The following is a 27,918-nucleotide window of genomic DNA, read 5'->3' as shown; positions in this document are numbered from 1 at the left end:
TAAATACCGCCTTCGGGTAAAGTCCGCGCTATATAAAAATGCATAAATAACTAAATAAATAAATACCGCAAATCACCGCCTCGAATGAAGCAAGCTCATTGGGTACAAAAATATTGACAAAGGTTTTACGTGTGAGCATAGTAGGGAGCGCTTATACATCACAGAACTTCACGGCGCTGTAAGACCACAATAGTAGACACGGGCATGTCAGGAGGTGCTAGAAACAACCTCGCCAGGTCAGAGATCGCAACACCTCGGCGCACGGTCTGTGGGCAGCAAAGCCCATTGTAACGTGCCTACGGGCGTATCTCACTGCTGGACTTAACTCCCTCCCTCCCCTTAAAGTCAATAGTCTACAACACATCGTACAGTCTAGATTCCCTTCCTACCCCCTCCGTGTTAAACAGTTTTTTGCAAATGCTCACAGAATACCTGGCAGGAAGCACACAGCACATGGCCTGTCAGAGGGTTATCTCTGCATATGAAACAAACATTTGCACAATAAAGTTTACCTTCTAGGTTTCCTCCTTTCAATTAATTATTGGCTGTGTCAGTGAAGCCTCTGGTCTTGACCAAATTGAAAGGCAAAGTAAAGTAGGTGCACATTTTTTAATATCCTTAATGAATTGCAGACCTAAATCCATATGGGTCATTGATGATTGTGTACTGCAAGGGAATGACCATAATCTGTGCAGACATTTATTCTCACTATTTTGTAACACTGGAGTCGGTGTACCCCCATACACTAGCACTATAGGTAGCCACTGCAGTAAGTCTCGCTTTATAAACAGGGAGTGCAGTGTCCAGCGGCATAGACCCTAATTTAGAGCCAAATAAAAAAAGGGCCACAATCGCCTGGTCCACCTGAGTGACCCTTACGCTTTTCAGGTGCACCCATGTACCACGTGAATTGAAAGGAACCCCTGAATACGTAAAGATAGGAAAAGTTTTAAGAGTAGTATCGCCAATGTGAAATGTAGATATCCTGCTGCTCGCCTGTCCACATGATATGGCATATGATTTAGTTTTGTTTGTGGACAGACCTAAGTCAGACATAAATAAATCCCACAAAATGATCCAATAGTTTCTGTAGTCCCCTTCCTGTTTAAACCATAAGTGCACAATCATCAGCGTACATTAAAACGGGGAGATGGCGTGTCCCTATCCTAGGAGGATCTATATCATTTTCCAGCTCATTCATGTAAAAACTGAAAAGAAAAATGCATAAATAACTAAATAAATAAATACCACAAATCACCGCCGTCACTCTGCCGGCCTGCGACCAGGAAGTCAGGCAGGCCGGCGCGACAACAGGAAACAGGAAGTAGGAGGGCGGGAGCCTACCCCGCCTCCCACGGAAGAGCCGCGATTGGACGGAGCCGTGTTTGGAGCACCGGAGCAGGCAGGAGCCTACCCTGCGCCCCGGTCCCGAAGGGGGAAAGAAGATTCCTGCAGCCAGGCCCTGCAGCTGAGGAGAGCCGCCGCACGAAGGAAGCCGGTGAGTGGGTTGCGGGGGGGGGGGAAGCATGTGCGCACGAGTGCGGGGGGGGGGGAAGCATGTGCGCGCGAGTGCGGGGGGGGGAAGCATGTGCGCGCGAGTGCGGGGGGGGAAGCATGTGCGCGCGAGTGCGGGGGGGGGAAGCATGTGCGCGCGAGTGCGGGGGGGGAAGCATGTGCGCGCGAGTGCGGGGGGGGCGGGCTTTGTATGTGTGTGTGCGTGCGTGTGTGTGACTGTGGGGGAGGGGGTGTGTGTGAGCGAGTGTCTGTGTGCCTGTATGTGTGTGCCTGCGTGTGCATGCGCTCGCCTGTGTTTGCGTGCGTGCATGCAGAGGGGTGGGGGCTGCCTGCCTGCGTCTGTGTGAGCAAGGGCTGTGAGTTACTCTGCGCATGCGCGTGTACTCTGCGCATGCGCGGCTCAGACGCGCGCTCCCGCGGTCAAATCCGAGACTGCAAAAGCGCGCGTCTGAGTCGTGTCCACTCTCCTGAATACGGGCGACATTAGGTCTGTAGCAGACACTCTCAATGCTCACGCATTGAGAGTACGTCTGCTCGACCTAAAAAGGGGGTTCCGTGAATCTTACTGCAGATCATCATTAGACTCCATGAAGATTAGATAACCATGCTCAAGTCATGTGGGGGAGCGAGGAGGGATGACCAATCGGATCAGGGTAAATTTCTACCTACATACTCAGACCACATCCCAATCTATATGTATTTTGCACTACATGCAAACTCAGATTGAACCCAGCTGTATGCAAATCATCTTGATCCTGCTCCAATGAGAACAGTCCAGCCTCATCTGCTGAGCTAGGTCTTCCCTGAACCAGAACACAAGCAACCCAAGAACAGTTTGATTCCAGTGACACAGTGTGCATGGAGCTTACGTGTCACTGTATGCCTTCTTCTGTTATTATAGCTCCCTATATCAAATCAGAGGCCTTCACTCAGCGTGACTGAAGACTTCTCACCTACTAGTCTTCCCACTAACCACACACTGAGTCTTAGAAAGAGAAATAACTTGTGCGGAGGAGACGCAGTAAATATCCAACCACACAAATCACCCTGACTGCATGGTCAAAAAAATGTTTTTACGAGCGCTTCACTTCCCTCCTGACACCTCAGTTGACTAGACTCTACAATACATTTCACGGGCAGGTAGGGTAACTACACAATGACACTGACATGGTGATACATATAATGGGAAAGACTAAAGAACAATGCGCCCATATCGCTTCTCCATTTGGACCTAAAAATCTATATGAAGATACTGTCTAATAGACTAGAGGACTAAGGGGCATATTATCAAGAACAGCGTTAAAATTATCGCCGCTTTAGCGGAAGGGAACTGCGGCTAAAGCGGCAATATTGGGCATGATAATATACCCTTGTGAATTCCCATAGAAGCCCATGTTCTGGTGTGAACCTGGGCTTCTATGGGAATTCACAAGGGCCAATTGTCAAGCCCATTATCGCCGCTAACGCCGTTCTTGATAATATGCCCCTACATGCCTTATCTATAGAACTGGATACATCCAGTTTTAATAAAAAAACGTCAGACTTCCAATAATATCCGGAGAGTATTACATTTCATAGAAAAGGCCAACAAAAGAAATGTAAAGTGGTCTTTGGGTGGATGCAGAAAAGGCCTTCAATCATGTTGAATTACTTTTTCTTCAGGCAGTTTACGAATTCTGATGAAAGCGAGCAAGTGCACCCATAAAGTAGGTTCAGTCCAATATAATTTCTTCAAGAAGGTTCTTATTATGTTGTTCTTCTACAAACAAAAAAGAGATAAATGGAAAATCCTCTAACCCCCATGTCATGCATACTCTATCTTACAAAGGCCCGGTACTCTGGAACTCGCTTCCTTTTAACCTGCGACAAAACACCAATTTCCAGGCCTTTAAGAAATTACTGAAAAGTCATTTTTTTCTCTGCATGTTAAATTATAGTACTATCTCATGGACCTTGGCAAGTTATTTTGCATATAGCACAAGCGCGGAGATACCCCTTCGGGGGTCGATTCCTGCGCTACACAAGCAAATAAATAAATAAATAAATAAATACTGAGTCTTTTCTCGTTTGAGGATTAGTAGCCCCACTCATTATACAGCCTCTGAAGCACATCTAGTCACAATTCAGGTATTATTGATTTGTAAAGTAAATGTTCTCCTTTAATTGTAGGGGACATGTGCAAAACAGCAATGAAATCCCAAACCACTGTTTGGGTGAATACACGGGGAGATAAATGTATTGTCAGGGCAGATCTACAATGCTCATTTTCTTCTAATACAAACACCGGTCGATGCTCTGACGCTTTGAGGCTTGTAAAAGGCAACACAAGCATCCTTCATCCTGCAACTTTCATGTAGGATTTGTATATGCCTGATAGGGACTGAGAATATTTCTTTTTTATCTAACACTCACATAAAAATGTGGCAATTGTATAATTGTTTCAATAATGAGATTGAAATAGGTAGCCTGTGGGAACAGGTTTGAATCCTAGCTGTTCTACTCAGCATTTCATACTCCTGAGGTTAATAAAATAAGTGTCACTGACTTGAGTATCAATAAATATCTCTTATTTCAGCAACAAAAGACCAAAGCATGAATGTGTGCTTTACAAATTCACATTATATTATAATACAAATCGTCACGAAGGCCACAGAGGTTGTCCCGCTCTTACCTTATCGAAGGTTCCTCCCTGTCCAATAAGGCGTTCTCTAGCAAGTGCATTAATTTCCAAAGTATAGCGATGGTGGGGGATGAGGAGCTGAAGATGGAAAGGTAAATACTAGTTATTAGAAACACAGGAACAAGGGGTGCTTCAAACAGATCTTGTATTAACACTATCTCAGCACTTCCATAACATATAGGGGTCCATTAGGATGACGGGCAGACTTTGTCCGCCCGCCATCCTGGCGTAGTACGGGACCGCCCGCCATAAGGGCGGGGGTCCAGTGGGCAGCATTAGGATGCGCCCGCCACAGTAGCGGGTGCATCCTGCATTCATACCATTGCGGCGGGCGGTGCACTCAGCATCGCCCGCCATAATGGCAGGAAGGCATGCTGTGCACTTCCATGCACAGCATGGCAAGCACCGCGCGTTGCCTGCCATGCTGTGCATGGAACTGCTGGGGGGTACCATAGGTACCCCCCATGTGCACCACCCACCCCCCCCCCGAGTCCCTGGGGGCCCGCAACGGGCCCCCACAAGGATTCTCCGCATGCCTTTCCGTGGCGGCATTGCCTCCACGGAAAGGCATTCAGAGAAGCCCATCTTAATATGGCTGGTGGTGACTGATAGACACCGCCACCATATTATACCTTTTCCGCCCCGGTCGCAAGGCGACCGGGGCAGAAAAGCGGCGGACGGTCTTTCCGTCTGCGGCGGTCCCTCTCCACCATCCTAATATGGCGGGGGGTCATTTAGGTGTGGATGGTGGGCGGATTGCCCCCGCCAGGCCGGCGGTGGCTACTGCCAGCCTGGCAATCCGCCCGCCATCCTAATGTGTCCCTTAGTCTTTTACCTTTCTGCTAATGTTCAGTCCTCCAAGAATCTCAGTAGTTCAATATGCTTTGTTCCTGACAGTATTTAGGCAGCATGACCCAATTTAACAGTATACTCCATCTATACACAGAGCCAATATACATATCTTGGAGTTAACATTGCCACTTTGCACTGTCTTATTCGTCTTTCTTACCTTGTAAAGAGGATGAGCCATTGGGAGCTGCCTCAATGTAGCGATGAAAAATACCTCTGCAAAGACGTGAGTATGCAGGAAGTGGGTCAGAACCTGGTGTGTGGAAAAATTGGAGCTCCTCACCCACATCTTGGCAAGTAACCAGTCCCACTCATTATCACTCGGCAGGAAGATGGGATTCTCTGGACCTGGAGTCTGATTTATCTGCATAGGAGGATGCACAAACAGCTAATTACTGGACCGTACTGCTTACAGACCATGCAGCTGCTGTCAAAAGTTAAGTAAAGAGCAAGACACAATTTATTAGGCTTAAGAGGACATCTGCAAAAATATAATGCCAAGAACATTGGCAATTTTCTAACATTATACATTCTTTAATTCTCAGAAATCTTACAGGAAGAAAATGGTAGTTGATAACATACTGTGAGAAAAGAGTGTGGTACCAACATCAATGAGGGCTAAAGATGCTGGAAACATGTTAGCGGTCAGCAAAAGAATAGCAGCCCAAGGAGTAAGCCCACTAGAAACATTGTACTCAGAAGATGACATGCAGGTAACATTGGAACAATAAAGACAAGTCTTGTAGTCTCAAAGGAAGCAATTTAGAAGGTTTTTGACAATGAGTAGATATATCTACTCTTCCAAACAACGAAGGCAGAACTATGACAACGTCTTTACCACAAATGTTTTTGCAACAATTTTTTTTACAATGAGTATGCCTTAACCACGAATGCCTTAACAACAAATTTCTTTGTAATGCATTAAATGTAAAGGCATACTCGTAGTTAGCAAAACCACATTTAAATGTAAGTATTTTGATCATTATTAAAGGTAAGTATTATGTGTATTATATATATATATATATTCACTGAAAAAACCATAGGTTTCACACCAGTTATAGTTAGCTGGAAATTTTACTGACATAAAACCATTGAAATTCCCACGTTATAGTTGGACTCACTATAACTTGCGCGTCTGCAATGCACTGCTGATGACGTCACATATTACATCACTCATGACATGGTCAGTGACATCACTCATGACATCACTGATGACACCATCCTTGTGACAGACTGACAGACCTCCTTTCAGTGTAATGTAACCCTTGAAACACATATTCAAAAATAGAAACTAAAATTTTCAAAATAATTGAGATACCCATACCAGTTACAACAACCAATTCAGTAATTCCACCATCTATATACACATCCACTCATTCAGCAACAGTTCTATATAGTCACTCATACATATACTCACATCATATGTAGTGATACACATATACATCCTGTTACACACCGACAGTCATCCAAAAGTTACTCACACACATACTCACACATGCAAATAAACTATTGAACATCCATTTATTTGCATATACAACTATACACACACTAGCACATTACTTCTAAGGAAACTTACACATACTTACTCTCTTAAACAATCACTTATAGAAACACATACTTATTTAAACAGGAACTCTTTCAATCTCTCACTCTCACATATACTCACTTATATACATCAATACTCACATATACTAGATTAAAACATATGTAGTTACTCATAAAGACACTAGTGAGGCAGGCATTCACTCACTAACACACATATATACACACTCATCCACCCATACAGTCCTGCACATATGCTGTCTTCAAAACACATACAAACAGTGAGTCAGTCACCAACCCATGCAGCCACTTATACACAATGTGAAACACTGATACATATATTTAAATATTTAAAAATTACTCGCTAATATATGTATTCACTAAGATACACTTAATAAGCCAGTTAACCAATCAAGTTTTTTTTTAAAAAAACATCCAGTTAGACACTAAAAATGTATTCTTCCATCGACCTTTACAAATACATTTGTAAAACATATTTATTTTACAGAAAGACACACATTCAGTGGATGGTGTCATCAGTGATGTCATGAGTGATGTCATTGACCATGTCATGAGTGATGTAATATGTGACGTCATCAGCAGTGCATTGCAGGCGCGCAAGTTATAGTGAGTCCAACTAACTATAACGTGGGAATTTCAATGGTTTTATGTCAGTAAAATTTCCAGCTAACTATAACTGGTGTGAAACCTATGGTTTTTTCAGTGAATTTAATAGGTTTTTTAAATGCTAATTCCTAACTATAACTGGTGTGAAACCTATGGGTTTTTCAGTGAATTTCATAGGTTTTTTAAATGCTAATTCCTAACTATATATAGGGCATCAAACCTCTTAAATGTAATATTTTTTATAATGAATCCTATATTGTATATTTATATAATACTATTTTTGATTTTTTTTTTGCCCTGGAGCGCTCCCGGTGCGCGCCCCGGTGTGCGTACCGGAAAGCACATTTTTTCGGCGCGCCCTGGGGCGCGCTCCGGTTAGCGTCCTGTTAGCGCTATTGCCGCGAACGAAAACATCTTCGTGACGTATCGCGTAGCCGCGTCCGCGTGATACGTACGGCGTAAGCGCACCCGGAAGCACTCGAGCGAATACGATCGCGCAACGTAAACATCCGACGCGCTTACGCGACGCGACATGGGGCGCGCCGCGTAAGCGCGTCAGGTCATGTGACCTGAAAATAACACTTTTTATTGGTGCAGAACAGTTTTGGTTTACAAATGATGAAAGCCCAGGTCATGTGACCTGAAAATAACACTTTTCATTGGTTCAGGACAGTTTTTTTTTCTTCCAAATGATGAAAGACCCCACCTTTTTTCCTTATTCTGACTTTGTCCTTTGACTGAGGAAGACCTGTTTCAACATCTTTGAGAAATATTTTGTACTTTAAAATGGCTACAGTAGCAGCAGCAGCTGGAGCATCTGCACCACCACTACCACCAACAAGAGGGCCACCACAACATTACATTGGTGGTCAAGAAGAGGAGGAGGAAGAAGAAGAGGAGGAGGAGGGGAGAAGGTGGCTGCAAGAAGACAATACCCCATACAAGCCAAGGCCACACATTGTATGGGACTTTTTTTCTATCCCAGAGGGCAAGAAGAAAGTCAATGCGGCCAAGATGACTTGCCTAATCTGTGGCATGGAACTTTCAAGGGGGAACCCGAACAAAAAATAATCTTTTGGTAATAATACCATGATTAGACACATGCAGCCCAAGCATCCGAACAACTATTCTGCTGCAGAGATGAGAGAACTGGCCAGTAACCCTCCCCAATCTTCAACCACCACCTCCAAAAGAAAGCAACCCACTCCATCGGGACCAGAGACAAGGGAGACGATCCCTTGCATACAACCACGGTTTGGGAATTCAGAATTACATGTATTTTTTGTGGTAAGACCATCTCCTATGGTGAACAGAGCATAAAGCTCATCCTCCTTGCTGGTGACAACCACAATTGCCCCAGAAAGCCCTAATTTTTTCCTTTTTTTTCTTTGCTCCAGTTGAGCCATTTTGAATTCCCTGTTTTTTGTTTCTCCCCATAAAAATAACAAAAAAATATAAAATAGTTCATAAAAGCCAAAAAAAGTACAAAATGTTCAAAAAACATTAAAAAAAATATAAAACAACAAAAAGAAGAAAAAAAACTGTTCTTTTTAGAACTACCTCCAATTTATAAAAAAAGGCTACATTTTTTAAAAACTCTGTCATTCTTTTTTCCTCATGGAACGCTCCCCGGTCCGCTCCCCGGTGCACGTACCGGGCGCTCCCCCGGCGCAAATCACCGGCCTTTTATAGCCCCCACATCAAACCTAGGGGGTCAGGGGGGTCTACTCTGCCCCCTTATGGTTATTTCTCCCTTTGTTTTTGCCACCTCTTGTGTCTCGATCCTACCGAGACACACGATGGCGGCCGCTCCGGACTGTTTGGAATGTTGAAAGACACCCGAGAGCCAATCAGCTTTCCGCGCGCGAACTCGCGTAGCGCGCTGGTTAGCGCCCCGGTGCGCGTACCGGGGCGCGGCCATAGATATATATATTTTTTTTAACCTAAATTACTCAGAATCCACTGGAGCACATATCTTGAGACATAGCAAAGGCACATCGGGCTACCAGTCCCTACAATTTTGCCAAGTTTGGTGGAAATCCATTCAGCCGTTCGGGCTAAAAGTGAGGTCGACCGCCCTATGGAAATTAACATGGGGAAAACACGTTTTGGGACCCCCTTTTATCTCGGCCCCCGCTTCACGAATCCCCCCCAAACTTTCAGGGAAGGACCGGAGCGCCGCAAGGCAAATTTGAGGACATTTTCAGGCAGATTCCTCAACCAAAGTTATTCACAATAGAATGTTGAGATTCTGCATTGGAAATAATCCTAACTATAATATTCACTCCATCAATCTCCTCGGTAAAGAAGAACACAGGACACCCAGAGCTTCTATTCAGGAATTTATTCTGGCAGATGAAAAAGTCCACGACGCGTTTTGCCAATATGGCATATGAATCTTGACTTCCCTAGGGTCTCTTGCTTACTTGAGTCAAATTCTAGGCAAATTTTCCAAGATAGAGCGGAGTGCATTCCGACAGCCACAATACTCTTCAATAACAGCGGCAATGGGCCTTGTCCAATCAAAAGCCAAGACTGTCTTTGAAGATTAGAGAGCCACTATGATAATGTTGGGAATGAACTTGGAATCAATGACTCGACAGATTGCAGACAGGTAAGGACCTCTCATTTCATTTTTCAAAATTTCTGAAATCTGATAGATATTACAGCCAACATTCCTTTCATCGCCTCAAGCTGGGCATGGGCGAGCCACACTGGTTAAAGTAGACACCGAGGTATTTAAAGCTGGCTACCTGCTCGATGTTTGCCTGATCCATGTGAATATGGTTTTCATAATTTTCTTCCTCTCGTATGCTATTATTTTGTTTTTGAGGCATTGATAGAGATATTTCTTTAATTACAGTAGCAAGACAAGGCATTCAACAATCTTTGCAGACAAACAGCGTTGTGATCGAATAAGATAGTATCACCTGCATATTGCATTAATTTATGCATATTTTGGGGAAAAGACATTCACACCATCTAGTGCGTTGTTTAGGTCAGCCAAATAATGATTAAACAATAGGGGAGCCAATATGTAGCCCTGTTTCAGTCCTTGTTTAGTCCCAATTTTTTGCGTCAATCTATTGGCAGAGACTTTGACTTGCACCCAGGCGTTAAAGTATAGGCTCATGAGGGCTTGCTACAGTGTGGGTAGGATGCCCCAAACATGGATCAACTATGACCTGGGAGGAGATCTAAAGGACAGGAGCTGCTCCCTTTGTACCCAGGACAAAGAGGTGAACTCCAAAGGTTAGTTGTCTATCCTCCTGAAGAGCTACAGGGCCTGAGCAAAATGCAAGAGGCCTTTTCTCTAATATTAAAAATTATGGCTTTTATGTAATTTTTCTTGTTTTTCCTTCGCTGTCATTTAATGTTACTTGGTTTCCATTGTTGAGCGGCCTAGGAATTTTTATTCACACATTATTATCCCTGTCCTAGGAGTTTGCTTATGCTACTATTCAGGGGCCCTTGTTTTTCACAATCCTTTTCTCTAATGTGTACAGCTTTCCAGTGCCAACCAGACCTGTCCTGGACCCAGCTGGTGGCTTCTTCTGGAGTGTTTCATGGCTCCCAAGTGCTGTTCCTAAGGTCCTGAGCCCTTTGGCTGTGTCTAGCTGGACTTCTCCTCCCATCGCTGAAAAGCAGTGACTTTCAGACCTTCAGAGGACTGGTACAAACCACTGAAGCCTATCCACCCAAGGCGTGACCTCACTGAAATCCATCCACAGATACAACCAGCAACCTTGCCATATTGGAAAAAAAAGAGACTGAGTTGGAAGGTAAAAATCTTGACCAGGGGAAGGTGCCAAAAATTATCCAGGCAGTGAGAGCACTTCCCTGGGTGCAAAATTTTAACTTTCCAGCCAAAGCCACAGCTTCAGCTGGACCTCGTCCAATACCTATCTGGCTTTGTGAAGCCCTATTCGAATATAGCCTGCTGCTCTGCCCAGCTGAAAGATTTTGCCTTTTAGACTAAATCCCGAGTTAAAATCTCCAACCAGGATAAACCTGGTTGATGATTCTGACCCACTCTCTATCGTGGTCGGTTCCGGTCCACCACAAACATTGACTAACATCTGCTCTTTGTAGTTTTTGGAGATATTTTACCTTAAACCGTTAAAAATTCACATCTCTGGGTCCTCTTATTGGATTTTTTGCATTTTGATGATTATATTTTAAAACATTTACTCTATTTTTTCAATTCAGTTTGGGGTTTTTATTTCTTGGTGTTTCGACTTAATTACTGTTTTGGCACTACATAAGTACTTTTCGCATTGCCCTAAGTTAAGCCTGTTTGCTCTGTGTGATAGCTAGCAGAGGTTGAGCTCGGGTTAATTTAATGACTTTGAGGATTCACTCTGACAAAAGTTGTGATTAATCCTTGAAGTGGGCAGTTATCCATTCCAAATGACAATCCAAATTCTTACAGTGGGTAATGGTTTGTAGACGTTTATTTGAAGCCCATGATTTTGGGTAGAAGAAAGAAAGATGAACAGAGTCAAATAGTTAAGCAGGACAGAAGCCACCTACAAAGTGACAAAGAAAAAGAGACAATACATTTAAATGTTGTCAAGAAAGTAACAGCAGCTTACAAAGAAGGAACATCTTTCATAGATGCTGTGAAATGCTGAGAGAACGAACTTAAATGAGGTAGAGGCATGTGTGCTGAAGTGTGCTCCTGACTCAAGAAGAGTAGATTTATTCGACATATAGCACTTAGGGGAGATTATAGCACCAAATAACTTGCTAGACCATTTTCTTATATTTGCATTGCTTAAAAATGTTCTGTAACAGTCATTTATATAGATCAACATACATACACTAAAACAATGTATCAGTAGTTAAAATGCAACTACCCAGAAGAGTGTTTCATTAAGATGAGGTAATAGATTTATTTTTATTTCTTGATTTTTATCCAATCATAATCAAAATCTATTTACGTTTTCTGGGAAAAGTCTTGTATAGAACTGTGCATAATATAAATCCTAAATAAATATAAAGACTAGCTCACAGTAACAAGCACACTTCTGCACCATAAAGGTGAAGTTGTTTTACTGTAAAGGGGCGAGTAGGTTCTAGCAAATTTGAAAACTAATAGTCAATAATTTTCAAGTTACAGTTGAAGTCAGCATTTTCTCAAAATAATCTAAAAAAAAGGGTACTGTTCACGTATATTTATATTTTGACATATTCTGAACATATAACTAATTTCTTGGAATTTCAACATTCTTGACAAGCTGAATGGCTCATCAAAGATAACATCTTACCTGGATGGCTAGGGGTACCATCTCGTCTAGGGGCGAGAGATAGAGAAGACACAAGGGAGCAGCTAGGTACTGCTGATGTCCATCCAACTTATTTCCAGGAAGGTCTTCTAATATCTTATAATCTGCAATGAAGATCTTTCCTCTCTGCAATCAAGGAAAATAGTACAGGGGAGCTCAGTGTTTGAAGAGGACACAACAGTAACATAGTATCCAGTCTAAGTAACCATACTGAAGGTCTTAGTACCTGGGCGACTACCAGAATTTAATCACATTGTGCAAACCGCAGTAACTATGAAAACATCAGCACAACGAGGAAAGGTAGTAGTAACTCAGTTACCATTATTGCCAGCATCACCACTGTAATACTTAGTACTCCTTTCAATATCAACGCCAGAATCACTAATGTACGTCTTTCAGTCCAGTAGGCTTTTGTATCAGTACTCCAGGCTTTTATTAGCGCACTGTTGCATAATCTGCACCAATCATGCTGTGCCAGCTTTGCTATGCAACTATTAGTGCCCTAGTCCTACTTTGTAAGGCCTAGTGCTTTTGTCACTCTAAGTGCTAGTACTAAAACTCAAATATACCTAACTAATGTCACTATTTTGTCTCCGTTTAATCAGATCTAGTCTTGGAAATGGAGCCTGAATCACTCCGACATAACCTAGGTGAGCAGTAGTAACTATCACAGTGCAACAAGTGCATGCCTTTGCAACTTGGTCGTTAATACTAAATGTGATGTCTGCAGGACATATCTCATGCATACACAGAACCAGATCAGGAGGGCAGGCATTCTCTTACATCCCTCCTAAAGCATGGAATGGCCTCACACTCCTCTCTTTTTGAATTCCACAAGCAGTTTAAAACCAAACTTTTCAATTAACCAGTCTACTATAGGCAGGGCTAGGCACACAAGCCTGCTCAGCACCAGGATACCCTTACGCATGATGGAGAAATTTACAAATTCACATAACACAACACAATAATACACAACATAGTTCACCAACACTATTGGGGAGAGAATGTGGCCGAACAGGCTAGGGCAGTCAATCTCAAATCTGGGGAACCGATTTTGAGTCTTGGCAATGACACTCAACATCCTGTGATTCTGGGCAAATCACTTAATCTCCCCGTGCCTAACAAAAATGAATGTGTCCTTGTGTAACGCAACTGGTGCCCATGTAAAACGCTCTGATACCCGATACCTTAGGGTCAAGTTCGCGCTATATGAAACTCCGGGGAAAAAACAAAATTTGAAAGAGTTACATAATGTTCATCCAGCTAGTTTTGTTCTGTTACACAGTGTTCTTTTGAAAAGACAACAAAATGAAACATGCAATTATCAACCTTCTAGAAACTCTGTTACTTCATATAATGACTGTAGCCCTGTGTCAAGCCTCTGTGTAGGCGTAAGGGGGGGCGGGGGCAGACTCTTTTTCCTATGCACACTGCTGAGCCCATCAAGTGCTATCAGGAGTGGTACTCTGTCCTGCCAATTTCCTGATCCAAACAAGCTCTTAAATGTCATTGGCCTTGCATCTCTGTGCCAATCCTTAAAATTTCAAGTGCATGATGTGATAGTTTATATATTAATATTCTATTCCTCTCAGTTAAACAACACTCGAGGAACTGGCTCTGTCTCCCTGTACCATGTATCCATTGCCGTTCAGCCACGGGGCCATACTGTGTATCCCTGTGCTTGTCCCATGAACTCATCCAGCTACAGTTGTGAAAGGCTCAGCTTTCTGTGACAAGCCCTGAGGCAAGAAGTCACAGTTTACAGGTCTTTTATCACTATCTAATCTGTGCATTTATTCTGCTATAGAATACATTCAGACACAGGGGTGAATTCACTGCCAAGCCGCTGAGCCATTGAGCAATAAGCTGATGTGGACAAAATTCAAGTATGCAATCCTTTCCAGGGTAAATACAATTGCAGTGGTCCATGTGTCGATCGATTAGCCCTTATCAATCAAAAGGATTCATGCTCCGTACCACTATTCCAAGACTTGAGCCACCAGAATACTAGAGACTGCACTCTGGAGCCCACTGTCTGTCCACTGAATTCTGAATAAGTCAACCTCAGAGGTGAGGATGCACCCTTGTGCCAATATTATGAACAATTCATTCCTAGAAACAGTACACTCAGTTCCTCTGACAGTCCCCTGAACAACTCAGCACTCAAGGAAACTTGTTCCGTATCATAACCTTACAAGCCATACCAGCCCACAGATGACAGACTGAAAGCAAATGTGAGTTCCACTCACACAGCCCTATAAATTATAGCTCTGCATCCTTAAATCATTTATCCCAAGATGTGACAGGTTGCATCTGCTTGTATCTAGTGCCCAAGTCCTCCATTTCAAAAATATTATCAGCCATGTATCTATGCCAGTTCTATGTGCCCATGCATTCCTAGCCATGAAAGGTGCTCTCTCCAGGCTCCCATAGTCAATTTGCTGGTGACTTGGGTGAAAGAGACAATCTAGTGGTGCTTGGGAGCTGCATCTTCAAGGTGTGAAAGCAGAATGCAGTGAAGGTGCACCAATCTCCAGTTTGCTGTTGATGATTATTCTGAGTTTCCTGGTGTGGCTTCTGACTGTGGGTCTAAGTTTGGCTGGCCACTAGTTGGAGTCCATTGGTGAGGTCTCCTTGTTGAATATCTTTACTTCTGTCTTGTCAGTGTTCAGCTTGAGACAGTTGGCTTTCATCCAGTTAACGATTCAAGTAATGCAGGCTGTAAACTTGTTTCTTGAACTTGGAGGTTTTGTCGGAGAGGGAGAGTATGAATTTTGTATCTTTGGTGTCGTAGAGGATGTTGATGTTGTGTGCATGGATAACATTGACGAGGAATCATGTGTGCATTGAAGAGGGTGGGGCTGAGCAATGTACTTTGATACACTCTGCAGGTGAGTTTGTGTGCTTCCGAATAGTAGAGTGCCAGGCTTACAGCTTGTGTTTTATTTTTGCAGCAGACAGCAGGTCCTTGGATGCCATTCTTGTGCCAATCTCATTATTCACGTGGTAATTTGCTACATAGAATAGAAGACAGTGGGAGCAATTTGGCCAGTATCCATGCAAATAGCAGAGGAACTTCACTATTTTCCTGCTGGTGTCTAAACAGCTTACATTTTGTGGGATTATTCCTTATTATGCCGGTTGATGATTTAACAACTACTGCCTCAACCACAAATTCCTAAACCATGAATGCTAAACAAGGAGCAAAGCCAAACAACTAAGGGCCAGATGTAGTTTGCCAAATACCGGTCGGTAACGGCCGATTTCGGCCGTTACCGGCCGGTATTTGGGATTTGACATGTAGGGGGCCTCATATTTACAGAATCAGTATATTTACCGATTCGGTAAATTTACAGAATCGGTAAAATACCGAATCGGTAAATATACCGATTCTGTAAATCAATATGTAGGTGGCACTGTAATCAGTGCCACAGGCCCTTACCGAATCGTTATTTACCATGGAATACTATTCCATGGTAAATAACGAATTCCAGTGTACATGCACATCTGTGCATGTACACCTGTGCCATGTGGCACACAGACATGCCCTAAGGGCATGTACGTGTGTCACATTGCACACAAGCCAGAAACAGGGGTGAAACAGGGTGTCAAAGTGACACCCTGTCCCCCTTGTAAAATTGGTAAATTTACCGATTCAGTAATTACCGAATCGGTATTTGCTATGGAATCCTATGGGCTTCAAGGCCCATAGGAATCAATGGCAAATACAGATTCGGTAATTACAGAATCGGTAATTACCGAATCTTACCGATTCGGTATTTTTACCGAATATTTTACCTACATAGCTATTACCGAATAGTAAATACCGAATCGGTAAAATTCGGTATTTACCATTCGGTAATTTGCTATTACCTACTGGGCCTAAGTTTTTAATGAGTTCGTAAACAACGAAAAAAACACCTCAAGACTGGCCATTAGATGGTACTATTGTAATAACAATACTTCCACAAAATATTATTACCCATTTAATTTATACTTTAAATCAACATGTATTTTAATATGTAGTCATATTTTTTTTAAATCGGACGAACTGCAAATTATTGAAAAGTGTGGAAAATGATAATATGCTATAAAAGAAAAATCTATAGAAAAATTAAACAATATTGAATAACAATATTTGTACTTATTTTTGATAATAATTCCATAACATATTATTAATACAATTATTTGTTAACAACATGTTGACAGATGTTTGTATTTATCAAAAGAATAAAATAAATAAAAATTAAATCAATTCAAACAATGTAAAATGTAAATGACCTACCTAACAACGTTGAGGGGGAGGAGGAGAGAGACTCGTGGTTTTTGGTGCCCCCAACGTATTACCATGTTGGCAGGATGAAGGCTGTCTGCTTCCCCGCTCTCCTCAGTGCCTGCCTTCCTGGTGATAGTGCCTACCTGACAATGCCAGAGCATTCCCAAAGACGCTGTTCCCTCCACGTGCTACCAGCAGGATAAAAGCTGGCTGCTTCCACACATTCCTCAGAGCCTGCCAGCTAGATAACTCCAGTCAAGTGTCTAGTTGGGGGTGGGGGGCATGCTACAAAACAGGATGAAGGCTGGCTGCATCCCCCTGCTCCTCAGAGTCAGCGAGACAGTAGGCAACAAGTCCTCAGACCACATGTCCAATCCAGTTTTTTAGGTCGAGCCTAGATGAAAGCAAAAGCGAAGCTTTTGCTGTCTAGGGCTCGACAACGTATGTTATCACTCTTGGGGGAATGTGGACAGCAGACTGACACGCGCTTCTCCTGCCGGAGATTTGACCTCGTGGGCGCGCTTTGGCGCCTTGGCTGCTTGTAACATGCATGGCGGTGCGCGCACTACATCGTCAGTTTCGTTTTTTTTGTTTCTTCAAAGGGGCTGGCGTCAACGCGTCTTGAAGTTAGTAAGAAGCCTTGAATTAGTTGCAGTTTCATTCATGTGGAACGTGCAGTGTCGGGCGCGCGCTACATAGTCAGTTTCACTTTTTTTTTTTTGTTCAAAGGGGCTGGCGTCAACGCGTCTGGAAATTAGTGAGAAGCCTTGAATAAAACGGGCTGACGAAAAGCTATGAGTTTGTAATGCAAATAAAAAGAACGTGCGGCGTGTCTCTATATTCAGTCAATCACCAGGGTCCGGGTAGGACTGGACCCCCCACCTAGGGCCCAGGAAGCGGCAAAGCGCCAGCTCGGCTCTCCCCGGAGCAGCGGGAGAGCCGCTCATTTAATATGCGGCGCAGCCCATAATGCCTTGCAGGCCAGGACCGGCCTGCAAGGGCAATACAGCGTTTTCATGGGGGTCTCGTTGGAACGGACCTGCTGACCAGGTGGGGCCGCTCGGTGGCACTGTGGCAAGGTCCGGAGCTCTCCCCTCCCACCTGACAACACTCACCGGGCTCTGCTGGCGGGGGCTACACGAGAGCTCCTGCTCTGCGGGGCTCTTTCCGCAGCACTTCTCTTTGCTCCCGGTGTGACTCCTCGGCTCTGCAGCTCTTCTCCGGGGCCGCGGGACAAAAGGCTAATCTTCTGCGCAGGCGGCTCCGGGGCTCTCCACAGCTCACGGGAGCCCCGGGCCGCGGGAGGACTTTTCCTCTCCTTTCTCGGGTGCTCGAGGAGGCGGGACTTCTGGCCGGGCCGCGATGCAATTGGCCGGCCGGCCAACCACTTCCGGGTCGTCGCGGGCAGCGCGGCGGCCCGGCTGGGCATTGTAGGCGGGGGTTGAACTCACCGAGGGGTAGGCTCTCTCAAGTGAATTCGTAACCAGGGCAAACAGTGGCAACTGAAGACGACAATGAGCGGGATGGCACCCGCGCCGCTCAGCCACCACACGGGGTGACAAATGCCGGGTGGGCACCGGCCAAGGCACATGGAGCGCTCCCAAGCGCTTAGCGACAATGCAGCGCTTCCAGGCGCTATTGGTGAAAGAAAAGCGCTCCCAGGCGCTAGAATAGCAAATAAAGCGCTCCCAGGCGCTTAGAATACGAATAAAGCGCTCCCAAGCGCTTACACACCACACAATGACACTCTACTAAATACAACATACACTCCTCATAATACTACTCAGTGCCACATAATTACACGCACCATAATTACATACGTGCTACATAAGTACACTGCACTCAATGCAACATACACTCCAAAAAATACCACTCAGTGCCACATAATTATACACCACAAAATTACACTCTACTGCATACAAGATACACTCCCCATATTACCACTCCATGCCACATAATAACAGGCCACATAATTACACTCTTCTCAATGTAACTTAAATGCACTCCAAATAATACCGCTCAGTGCCATGTAATTACACACCTCATACTCTACTCTATGCAACATAATACACTTTATCTATCTATCGCCCTAACTCTATCTATCTATCACCATCACTCTATCTATCGCCCTCACTCTATCTATCGCCCTCACTCTATCTATCTATCGCCTCACTCTATCTATCTATCACCCTCACTCTATCTATCAATCGCACTCACTCTATCACATCACCACAACATCACTCAGAGGCACTACAACATCACTATGCGCCACCACAGCATCACTAAATGCCACAGCATCACTCATCGCCACCACATCACTTAACACCATCACAGCAGCAATTTGTGCAACCATTCAACAACAACTAGTTCAAATATGTTCTCTGAATGCTTCAAGCTTTATTACAAATGTCCCAAAAAAGGTGTTAATGTTTCACTGTTGTTCTTACATTTTCGTTTACAAAACCTATTGCTATTATAGATTACAATAACTTTTATGTAAGTATTACTTATTTAAAAAAATTAAGTCATTTTTATTTGTGATATCAATACATCTAAGTTACGTAAATACAACACATATTGCATTACAAATGCAATATGTGTCACATTTGCGGACATTTAAACTATTGCCATTGTAAATGACAAAAATATTAATTTCGCTATTTTCTAAAACAACACATAAATAAAAAAAAATTGTCATTTACAATTGAAATAGCTCAATCTTTCCTAATGCGAGACCTATTGCATTGCAAATGCTTGTTCTTTGCATTAATTTGCGTGCTGTTATAAAGTCAGGCCAGTGAGTCGCAGAATCAAAGAAAACGGCAATGGCAAAGCCAGTAGGTCTTGCTTCCATTTTGAGACCATGCAAGCATATTAAAATATATAACCAGAGTCGAAAACTAAAACAATTGGTTTTTAAAGTGCACCTGTGAGTTAATAGTAGGTTACCAGACAGATGCACTACCAAGCCCGATCTAAAACCTGCTCTCGAAGAAGTACACACGCATGGCCCCGTGGACCTTCGGAGCTCTGAGGGTGAGCTTTGCTTTGGTCAATGTTATCCTGTTTTGACTACCCGCCCCTGACACTCATATAAAATGTAAACAAAGTGGTAATGGCTGTCTCTCATTCAAGCACTCATTGAAAAGTGGTCAAGCAATGGTGGGGAAGGGGGGCGGTGGTAGGGAGGGGGCAGATGGTGATTAGCAACCCTTGGACCAGACTGAAACAGCTGCTATTCCCTCCCCACTTTTCCATCCCAGCCTCAACATTGTCCGCCTTCCGAGTCAAAATCGGGCGCATGGGAAATCTACGCCCCGCTCCTTCCCCCACCCCTGCCAGTTCTAAGTTTCCTCAAGGGGTGACGTGCCTCAGCAGAAGTCCGGAGGCCGGCGATTAATGTAAGGCCTTAGGGGCAAGAAGAGTGACGTTCAACGCACGGCCAGAGAATGGGGGCGGAAAGATGCCACGCATAGTTTTACATTGCAGTCCAGGAAGAGTCGTGGTTTAGGACTCCGTTGTTCTGGACTTCGTTGATCAGGATTTGTTGTTGTTTGGACTTCGTTGTTCAGGTAAGTCGTAATTAAATCTTCGTTGTTTAGGATGTTTCCCGTATTATCATTTCATTCACAAAATGTGGTCGCAAAATGCACACATACTTTTTGTGAATGGAATAGTATTTTACAAACTGGCATATGAAGTATTAGTTTGGTTCACAAAATACGTAATCACTGGGGGTCCAGAAATACCTGCCTGATTAATATCCTTTAGGCAGGTGCCAATTTTTGACCCTCTGTTACTGGCTTTAATCACAGGGATGGTGGCCTGCACGGCATAGCACATCAACCATCCCTACTACTCCATTCTAAAATAAACAAGCATTTACAATGCAATAGGTCTCCCAGCTTTAAAGTTTGAGCTATTGGCATTGTATATTACAATGTGTTACATTAATTTGTTATCAAACTCTGAATTGTTGTATAAAGATGGTAAATGCTGCAAGAAAAAGCAGCACTGAAATTGATAGCTTTCGCAATCGCTATTGTAATGAAGCTGAACAGGCAGGGACAAAAGCATAGTCATAACAATCGATTTAAAAAATAAATGAAAAAAAACACTCACTGAAAGTCTGCTTTCGATTCTGCGACTGTCCGCAAACCCAAAACAACGGCCTCCTCCTCCCCCGAGGGCACCTCACCACGCACGAGTACAAAAACAAGCATTTGCAGTGCAATAGATCTCGGAGCATTAAAGTTTGAGTTATTGACATTGTGTATGACAATGCCAATATTTTTTAACTTTTGCAAATGTGACACCTATAGCATTTCTATTGTAATTTGTGTTGTATTTACGGGACTTAGATGTATTGATACATCCTGTTGGTCATGTAGAAATATATCTTCAAAGGCACTGGCAGTAACCTCTCTAAAACTAGAATAATGAAGAGTCAACTATGAGCCAGGTTACCCAGCCAATAAGGTAAATAAATGATATCCAGTTGTATTTGTATTTCTGACATTTTTGTAAAGTGGCAAGGGACGATTGCCCTGCTTGAGGTCAGAGGGCGGTACGGGGCAAGAGTTGATGACCAAGGGGTAAGAGCCGCTATGTCGGACCCGGGCACCGGTCAGAGCTGAGGGCACAAGAGGGGGTGGAGCAGATGGACGCGGGGCTCAGAATAGAGCTCTTTTGGCAAACGCGCAGGTTAAACTTGGGAAACAGCAATTGGAAATGCGCGGGTGCTGGGGTGAGAGCAGTGGTGCTGAGGGTGGGCGTCACTGTGGTTTCTTCTTGCTCCAAGTTCTTGCCCCGTGGTTGGTGTGTGCTCTCCAGACCATAGTTTCTCTCCCGCAGTGCTTCTACCGCACCCTCACACACACCTGCCCACCAGCGGACTCCTCCCACCACCCTCCCCCTAGCCCCACCTAACACAGCAACCGGGTCAGAAGCAGGGACTAGCAGGCACAACGAGGGAAGGGGGGCAGAAAAGCATGCACGTTCTGTGTAACCTAAGCATGACAATGTATTTGACGATGTGTACGGAATTAACATACGTGAGAAAGCAATTTTTACAGTCCAGCTTTCCCGTATTTGTAAATAGCTTTCTTATTTAATGGCCCACCCTCTACACGCACACCCTCTGGTGTAGGCAAGATACACATACAATACGCCTGGAATTCGCCGTAATATGTTAGTGACTACCTACGGACTTACGACTGTACTCCTGCGCATAGAATTTCCGTGACCACTACCCTGAAGCTCTCTATTGTCTCAATTTACTGCACTGGGAGTGCTGCAGGCATACTGTGTCGTACGTTTGCCTTGGGGAAAACATTTGCCGTAATTTGTGTTTTTTTCAACTGGTACAATTACCCCAAGATTGAGAACGTGTGTACTCACTTTTACAACAACGTTACATTAAGTGCGCTATTGGCAAATGTCACATGGTGCTGCGGTAACCTGCTGCCGTTGATCGATCCGTTCAACCAGCATTCAGAACCAGCCACCCTAGCCGCTGCGCCACACCCTTTTCACATTAAACTGTTTCCCCCCAGCAAATTCCTTCAGCTTATAACTAAGAACCAACTTTTAGTAGCAAAACCAGGGGTCGGCTTGCGCAGGGGAGATAATAAGCCATGGCACGTATTTGTGCACGTATTTCCTTTCTTCGTTTACACACAGGGTAACCGGAAACCATTTAACCCCCGTTCCACTAATTTATCTCCTGCGCGCGTATGCCAGCCCAAAGTATTCCCCACGGAAACACAGGGTGTTTGAGCCGTTGCCAGGACTCGAACCCCGTAGCCCGGCTTCATAACCATCTGCTTCAACCTTGAAGGTAGTTATTACAGAACCTAGAGCCTTTACGTCAAAGTGTGTTTTGCATGCTTGTAAAATGGCCTGCCCATCCCCACTTCGCACTTATTTACACACACGCGCGTGCACTGAAACCTACGCACTGCTCCAGTCTGTACAAATTTCGGTGGAAACGTTTGGTTTGTTTCCTGTCTCAGTATCTCCATATCTCGGTGCAGGTTCGCGCGGCGTCCTCGCGCCGCCTTTAAAATGCTGTAGGGAGCCGTAGCACAGGCACCTGGGGGTCCTGTCGGCAGTGGGCCCCCTCTCGTTGCTGTACGTGGCTGCCTTGGGGTCACATGGTATTACTGACGCATGCAACCGTCAGGGAGGACACCCACGTGTGAGGAGGAGCGGCCGGGGATCGAACCGCCCACGGAGAGAAGCCGCGCCCACGGAGAGAAGCCCATGCCCTAGAGAGAGCCCCGCGGTGGCAGCTGAAGACCGGAGTAGCGGTAAGTGGCGGCGGCGGGGGGGGGCGGGGGCGCTTGGTGCACGTGTGTGTGTGTGTGTGTATGCGACAGCAGGGGTGAGTTCTCTTTATGTGGGGGTGCATGCGTGCATGGGCGCTCGTGTGTGTGTGTGTGTCTCTGCGTATGCGCATGCATGTAGGGTGTTGGAGCTTCCCAGGAGACGGCAGCTGAGCGTGTTCGCGCGCGCGTGGCCTACGCCGATCGCCTTTGCGCGCGGCCGGTGCTGTCTCCTGGGAAGCATAGTCAGCAACAAAAGTTCTCCTGGCGGACACAGCGCTGACGCGCTGTTAAACGCCAGGAGACCTAAAAACTATTTTCTTTTTTAAAGCAGCCCGTGTTCCTTAAAGGAACCAGTGTTGCTTAAAAAAAACAGCTTTTTCAGTTTTGGAAAAACATCTTTCACCTGAGGTTGCCAACATGATTCCCGAAGGGAGCACCTAAGGAGACACCTTCTCCTGTGCAAATTAATCACCACCCCATGGTTTGTGAAAGCAATTGCAGTCATAAACCATCAATACATTTCTTTCTAAACAGTAAAGTGGAGGGGGACATCCCATTCCTGACCCCTCTTATTTGCATTTCAGAAATGATCACAAAGGTCCTTTTACAAGTAGAAAGAATTTTCCAACTCACGAAAGACTAAAAGGGGTTTTGTGCATATTGATACTCACTTCTGTGGCCACAAACTAATTTTGTGAAATGAGGACCTTAGTGCTAAAACTGGCTTAGAAGCAAGTACTAACTTATAGGTAGGCTCGTGCAAAATTGTAATTCCTCTGGAATAATCAGAGTAATTTCAGTAATTTATGTTACTCTTGGGAGGCAAAATTACCAAAAATTATACATTTATTCCTGCTCGCATAATGAGTAATTTGGGGTGAAAATCCTACTGCAGGAGTAAAGGAAAAACAGGCTGTGGGCCAGATGTATATATTGGCAGTAAGCATACTCATGTGCAAAGGCGGCGGAATATCCTTCCTGCCAAAAAGTGGTCGGGGATCTTGCGTATGAACGGTTATAAGCAACACTGGTCCCTAACAAGAAGGTTATGTAATCACAGTATGTGAGAGTAGAAATACAACAATATCTACTTTTTGTGTCCTAATGGACAGGATTATTTAATGCAACCAATAAAAGAAACACATACAAGAGGGAGCATAATGGTACAAAAGGATTCATGCAAACAAAAAGTAGTGGCCGAACAGCATATAACAATCTGGCCGCCAATGTATCTACTGGCACAACTCAGTACATATTATTACATTTATACAGTTGCATCAATGTGTGAGAAGTCGACGACGTTTAGATCACAATAAATGCAGGGATCATCATCAGGACAATGCTCTAATACATTCACAAGTACATGCCTCGACTGAGGTTTCTGTGAATGGTAGAAATGGCTGCTGGGCTGGTGGTCATTTCTAAATTTGGCAGGCAGGTACTTTGTTAGGGTGATGGATTAATATAACTTTTTTTAAACAAATCACACTAAAAACATGAAAACAATGGTTTGTAAAAACTAAGGCCATAACTGGAAATGTTGTATCCCAGAGACATAGTGCAATCTAATAGGCAGGGTGATCATACCAAAATAAAAGCAATTGCACAGAGCTTCTTATGAAGTCCCCCACATAATTCAATTGAGAGGCTTCATGACAGTATCTTCACAGAAGGAAAAATACACTGTGGGCCTGGCTTAGAGGTTGTAGGATGGAGTTAACATCATCAGGATGGAGTAGGACAATACCTCTGCCATCCTGACAGAACTACACCCACCAAACTTTGAATTATTCATCAGCCCTATGGACAACTTTCTACATTGACAGGTCATGGTGGGTCCTGTCTATTCAGGAAAAGTTTTCCTGACAATACCGTTAGACATGATTCCTGGCCAGCCACCTCACAAACTGCACAAACTTTTTTTGTTTTTCAAAAACAACCGACCAAACCGGGAGTTTGTTATTGCAAAACAAAGAACTAATGTCCTTAACAGCCAAGTGCAACCCTAAATAGGGTAGACCATGTAAAATCCATCCTCTTATGACCCCTATCAGGCCACCATAGGAATTATTTAATCAAAGAGCCCAAGCAAAATAATTGGACTATATTTAATTGTTCTGAATGCCATTGGAATATGAATGAGTATTCCCAGTAAATCAGAGAAAGTTATATTGGCATGAAATACACGGAAGAAAGGAAAGTCAGCGATATTCTAATTATAACCTTTATCACAATTATAGCCTTTGTGCTAGGTGATGACTCACAGCATTAGCAATAGTTTTGGTTCAAAGCAGGAGTATCCGAAACAAGGACACAACGAAGCGTGAGACAAGCACTTGCCAGTCTTCAGACTTCCTGAGCAGTCATCAGTCGCAACAAAAGGTCAACCCTGCTTAGACACAGTGTCACCTTTATTTAGAGAAACCTGTGACCTACCCTCACTCCTAACATCTACCCTGTGTCATCACTCAGGAAAAACTAATCAGTAGCCCTTTGATTACAAGGTCTTCACAGATTGTCTGTGGGTTGCCTTTTATGTATTCTTCCCCACTTCATTGCCTGTATCTCCGCTCTCCAGTTAGAGGGATGCAGTCAATACACTTTCACTGTCTATGGAAGCTGGTTCTACTCTACAAACCACCATTCAAACCCATCCCACTGGTCCATGCACTTAGACTTTCATTAGACACAGTCTTACTAAAGCACACTTGATACAAATTCCCCACACATACACGCACATAGAATGTCAACTCAAAGGTCTGGGAGTCACACAGACTATTCTACCGGTCTTGACACTTATTGCCTCTTTGATGGCTTTCCAAACACGTCTGCCACATACCCTTCATCTAGCCCTTAGAATTTCATACACCACTAGTCTGGTGCTATCATTGCTGGCCTTGCTTGCTAGCGCTATCACAGCTGACAATCAGAGCCTTTTGTTACTCAGAATCCCTCTTTGGGCCATCTGTGGTGATCTATCTGGAGCCACCCTCACCTCCTCTTCTGCTCATCAATGATCCGGAGCTCTCCTTTGCAGATTGCCATCACCCTTTGACCCCCCATTCCCTTTGATAGCTGTTAACCTATTTTGCTGACTTCAGCCATCTGTGTTTCTGAAACCTTTCCTGACATTCTTCGCCGACCACACATCTGTTTAACACATCCACCTTTAGATTCCTCTGCCAAGTTTCAGTCCCCCTGCCATTGGATCTGCCATCAGACTACTGCCAGCATTGGACAGCATCTGCTATCACTCAGCAGTGAGAGTGTAACAGTCCATGCTTTTTATTCCGTTTGAAAACTTTTATTTTCAGGCAAATACCAGTTCTCTATGTGGGTGAAAAAGGTGGAAGTTTCTGGGGGTGACAGAATAAGAAGCATAAACAAGAATGGTTTACAAAAGGGATATACCAATACATTGATTGACATGTGCCGTATAATTACAGAGGTATCCTTTTATCCCAGTCTTCTTCCTTCTCTAGGTCCTCCTGAACTGTCTGGGGTTGGCCGTCCTCCTGGTCCTGTTCCAATCCTCCTTTTCTGGGTTGTTTTGGTCCTCCTGATTCTTATCCTGGCCATGGTCCAACTAATTCAGATTCATTGAAACTGGTTTCCTGAATCTAGCACTCTTGACTCTTCTTCTTCTTGACCCTTGTCTTCCTGGTTCTGCTCCTTCACTTGCATTAGTTATTCCTGGGCTTTCTGAACCTGGTATTACTGATCTTCACCCTGATCCTACTGGTCAGCTGTGTCATTCTCCACCTAACACTGTTGGCCTGGTTTGTCTAGATTTGGCCCTCCTAGACTTCTTGGTTTGGGTCATTCTGATTTGCCTTGCCCTGGTCCCTATCTTTGTGATCCACCGGGTACTGCGTTGATGTGTCCTAGTTGTCCTTATTTGATTTTCTTGGGCTGGACCTTTTAATTTTGGTCTTGGTCTGGTCTAACTGGCCCTTGTGGCTCTGGTTTTCCTGGTGCCCTTGAGCCTTAGCCGCTTGGTCCTGATACCTCAGTTCCTGGTCCTCCTTCTCTACTTGGCTCTTCAGGTTCTGGTCCCCTTGATGGAGATCCATCTGGTCCTCCTAGCCCTATTCCTGTCTATTGCGATCCTTTTAGCTCACCGAATCTCCCCAATCTAGTCCCTGGACCTATTGCTCAAAGTTTACTTGAACCTGCCCTGACTAGTTCTCTTGGTCTTCCCTGTTATGATAATCTTGGCCCTGGCTTCCCAGTTCCTTCCCATTCTGATTCTGTACTAACTTGTCCACTTCGGGCCTGATTTAGATTTTGTCGAGCGGGTTACTCCGTCACAAAGGGGACGGATATCCCATCTGCCTAAATAGAAAACCAATATTATCCTATGGGTTTTTGGTTTTGGCGGACGTGATACTCCTACCATTTGAGAAGGAGTAACCCCTCTGCTGAAATCTAAATCAGGCCCTTAGTCTTGATCCTCTGTCAGATCATACTGTTCTTAGCCACCCAGCTTGGTCATCTGGCTCCTGAAATCCATGCACTCCTTGTCCTGGACCTCCTTATCCTTCTTGTAATGGTCCTACTAATCTTGGAATGCTAGGTCCTGCTAAGCCTGGGCTTCTCTGACTTGAGATTCGCTTTCCCCTTGTTTGTGGTTCCACTTATCTTCTTTGCTCTGGCCATCTTAGCTCTTGCTCTGCTGCCGCTGGTGGCCTGGCCATTCACTAATTATTCTTCAGATCCTGTTCTCACATTCTTCCTCACTCTCATTCAATCAATCAATCAATCAGATATTTATAAAGTGCAGTAAATCACCGGTGAGGGCCTTGATACGCT

At 44.2% G+C, this 27,918-nt stretch overlaps 1 protein-coding gene and 1 pseudogene across 3 annotated transcripts in view; both read right to left on the bottom strand.

The window, feature by feature from the left end:
- Positions 1-27,918, bottom strand: part of LOC147678117 (hydroperoxide isomerase ALOXE3-like) — a 186,462-nt gene that overhangs the window by 79,712 nt on the left and 78,832 nt on the right. For all 3 annotated transcript variants that reach the window (XM_086945973.1, XM_086945974.1, XM_086945975.1), the window contains exons 7-9: positions 12,484-12,627; positions 5,205-5,408; positions 4,187-4,273 (exon numbers count right to left, since the gene is read on the bottom strand). In XM_086945973.1, the coding sequence (XP_086802099.1) occupies positions 4,187-4,273; positions 5,205-5,408; positions 12,484-12,627 (435 nt within the window). The remainder of the gene's footprint in view (positions 1-4,186; positions 4,274-5,204; positions 5,409-12,483; positions 12,628-27,918) is intronic.
- LOC147678118 (small Cajal body-specific RNA 14) lies at positions 22,846-22,974 on the bottom strand (annotated as a pseudogene).

This window comes from Lissotriton vulgaris, chromosome 12 (genome assembly GCF_964263255.1).
Source record: "Lissotriton vulgaris chromosome 12, aLisVul1.2, whole genome shotgun sequence".
NCBI classification, from domain to species: domain Eukaryota; kingdom Metazoa; phylum Chordata; class Amphibia; order Caudata; family Salamandridae; genus Lissotriton; species Lissotriton vulgaris.
Note: the sequence above shows the minus strand (reverse complement) of the source record. Positions and strands in the feature narration are given on the sequence as shown.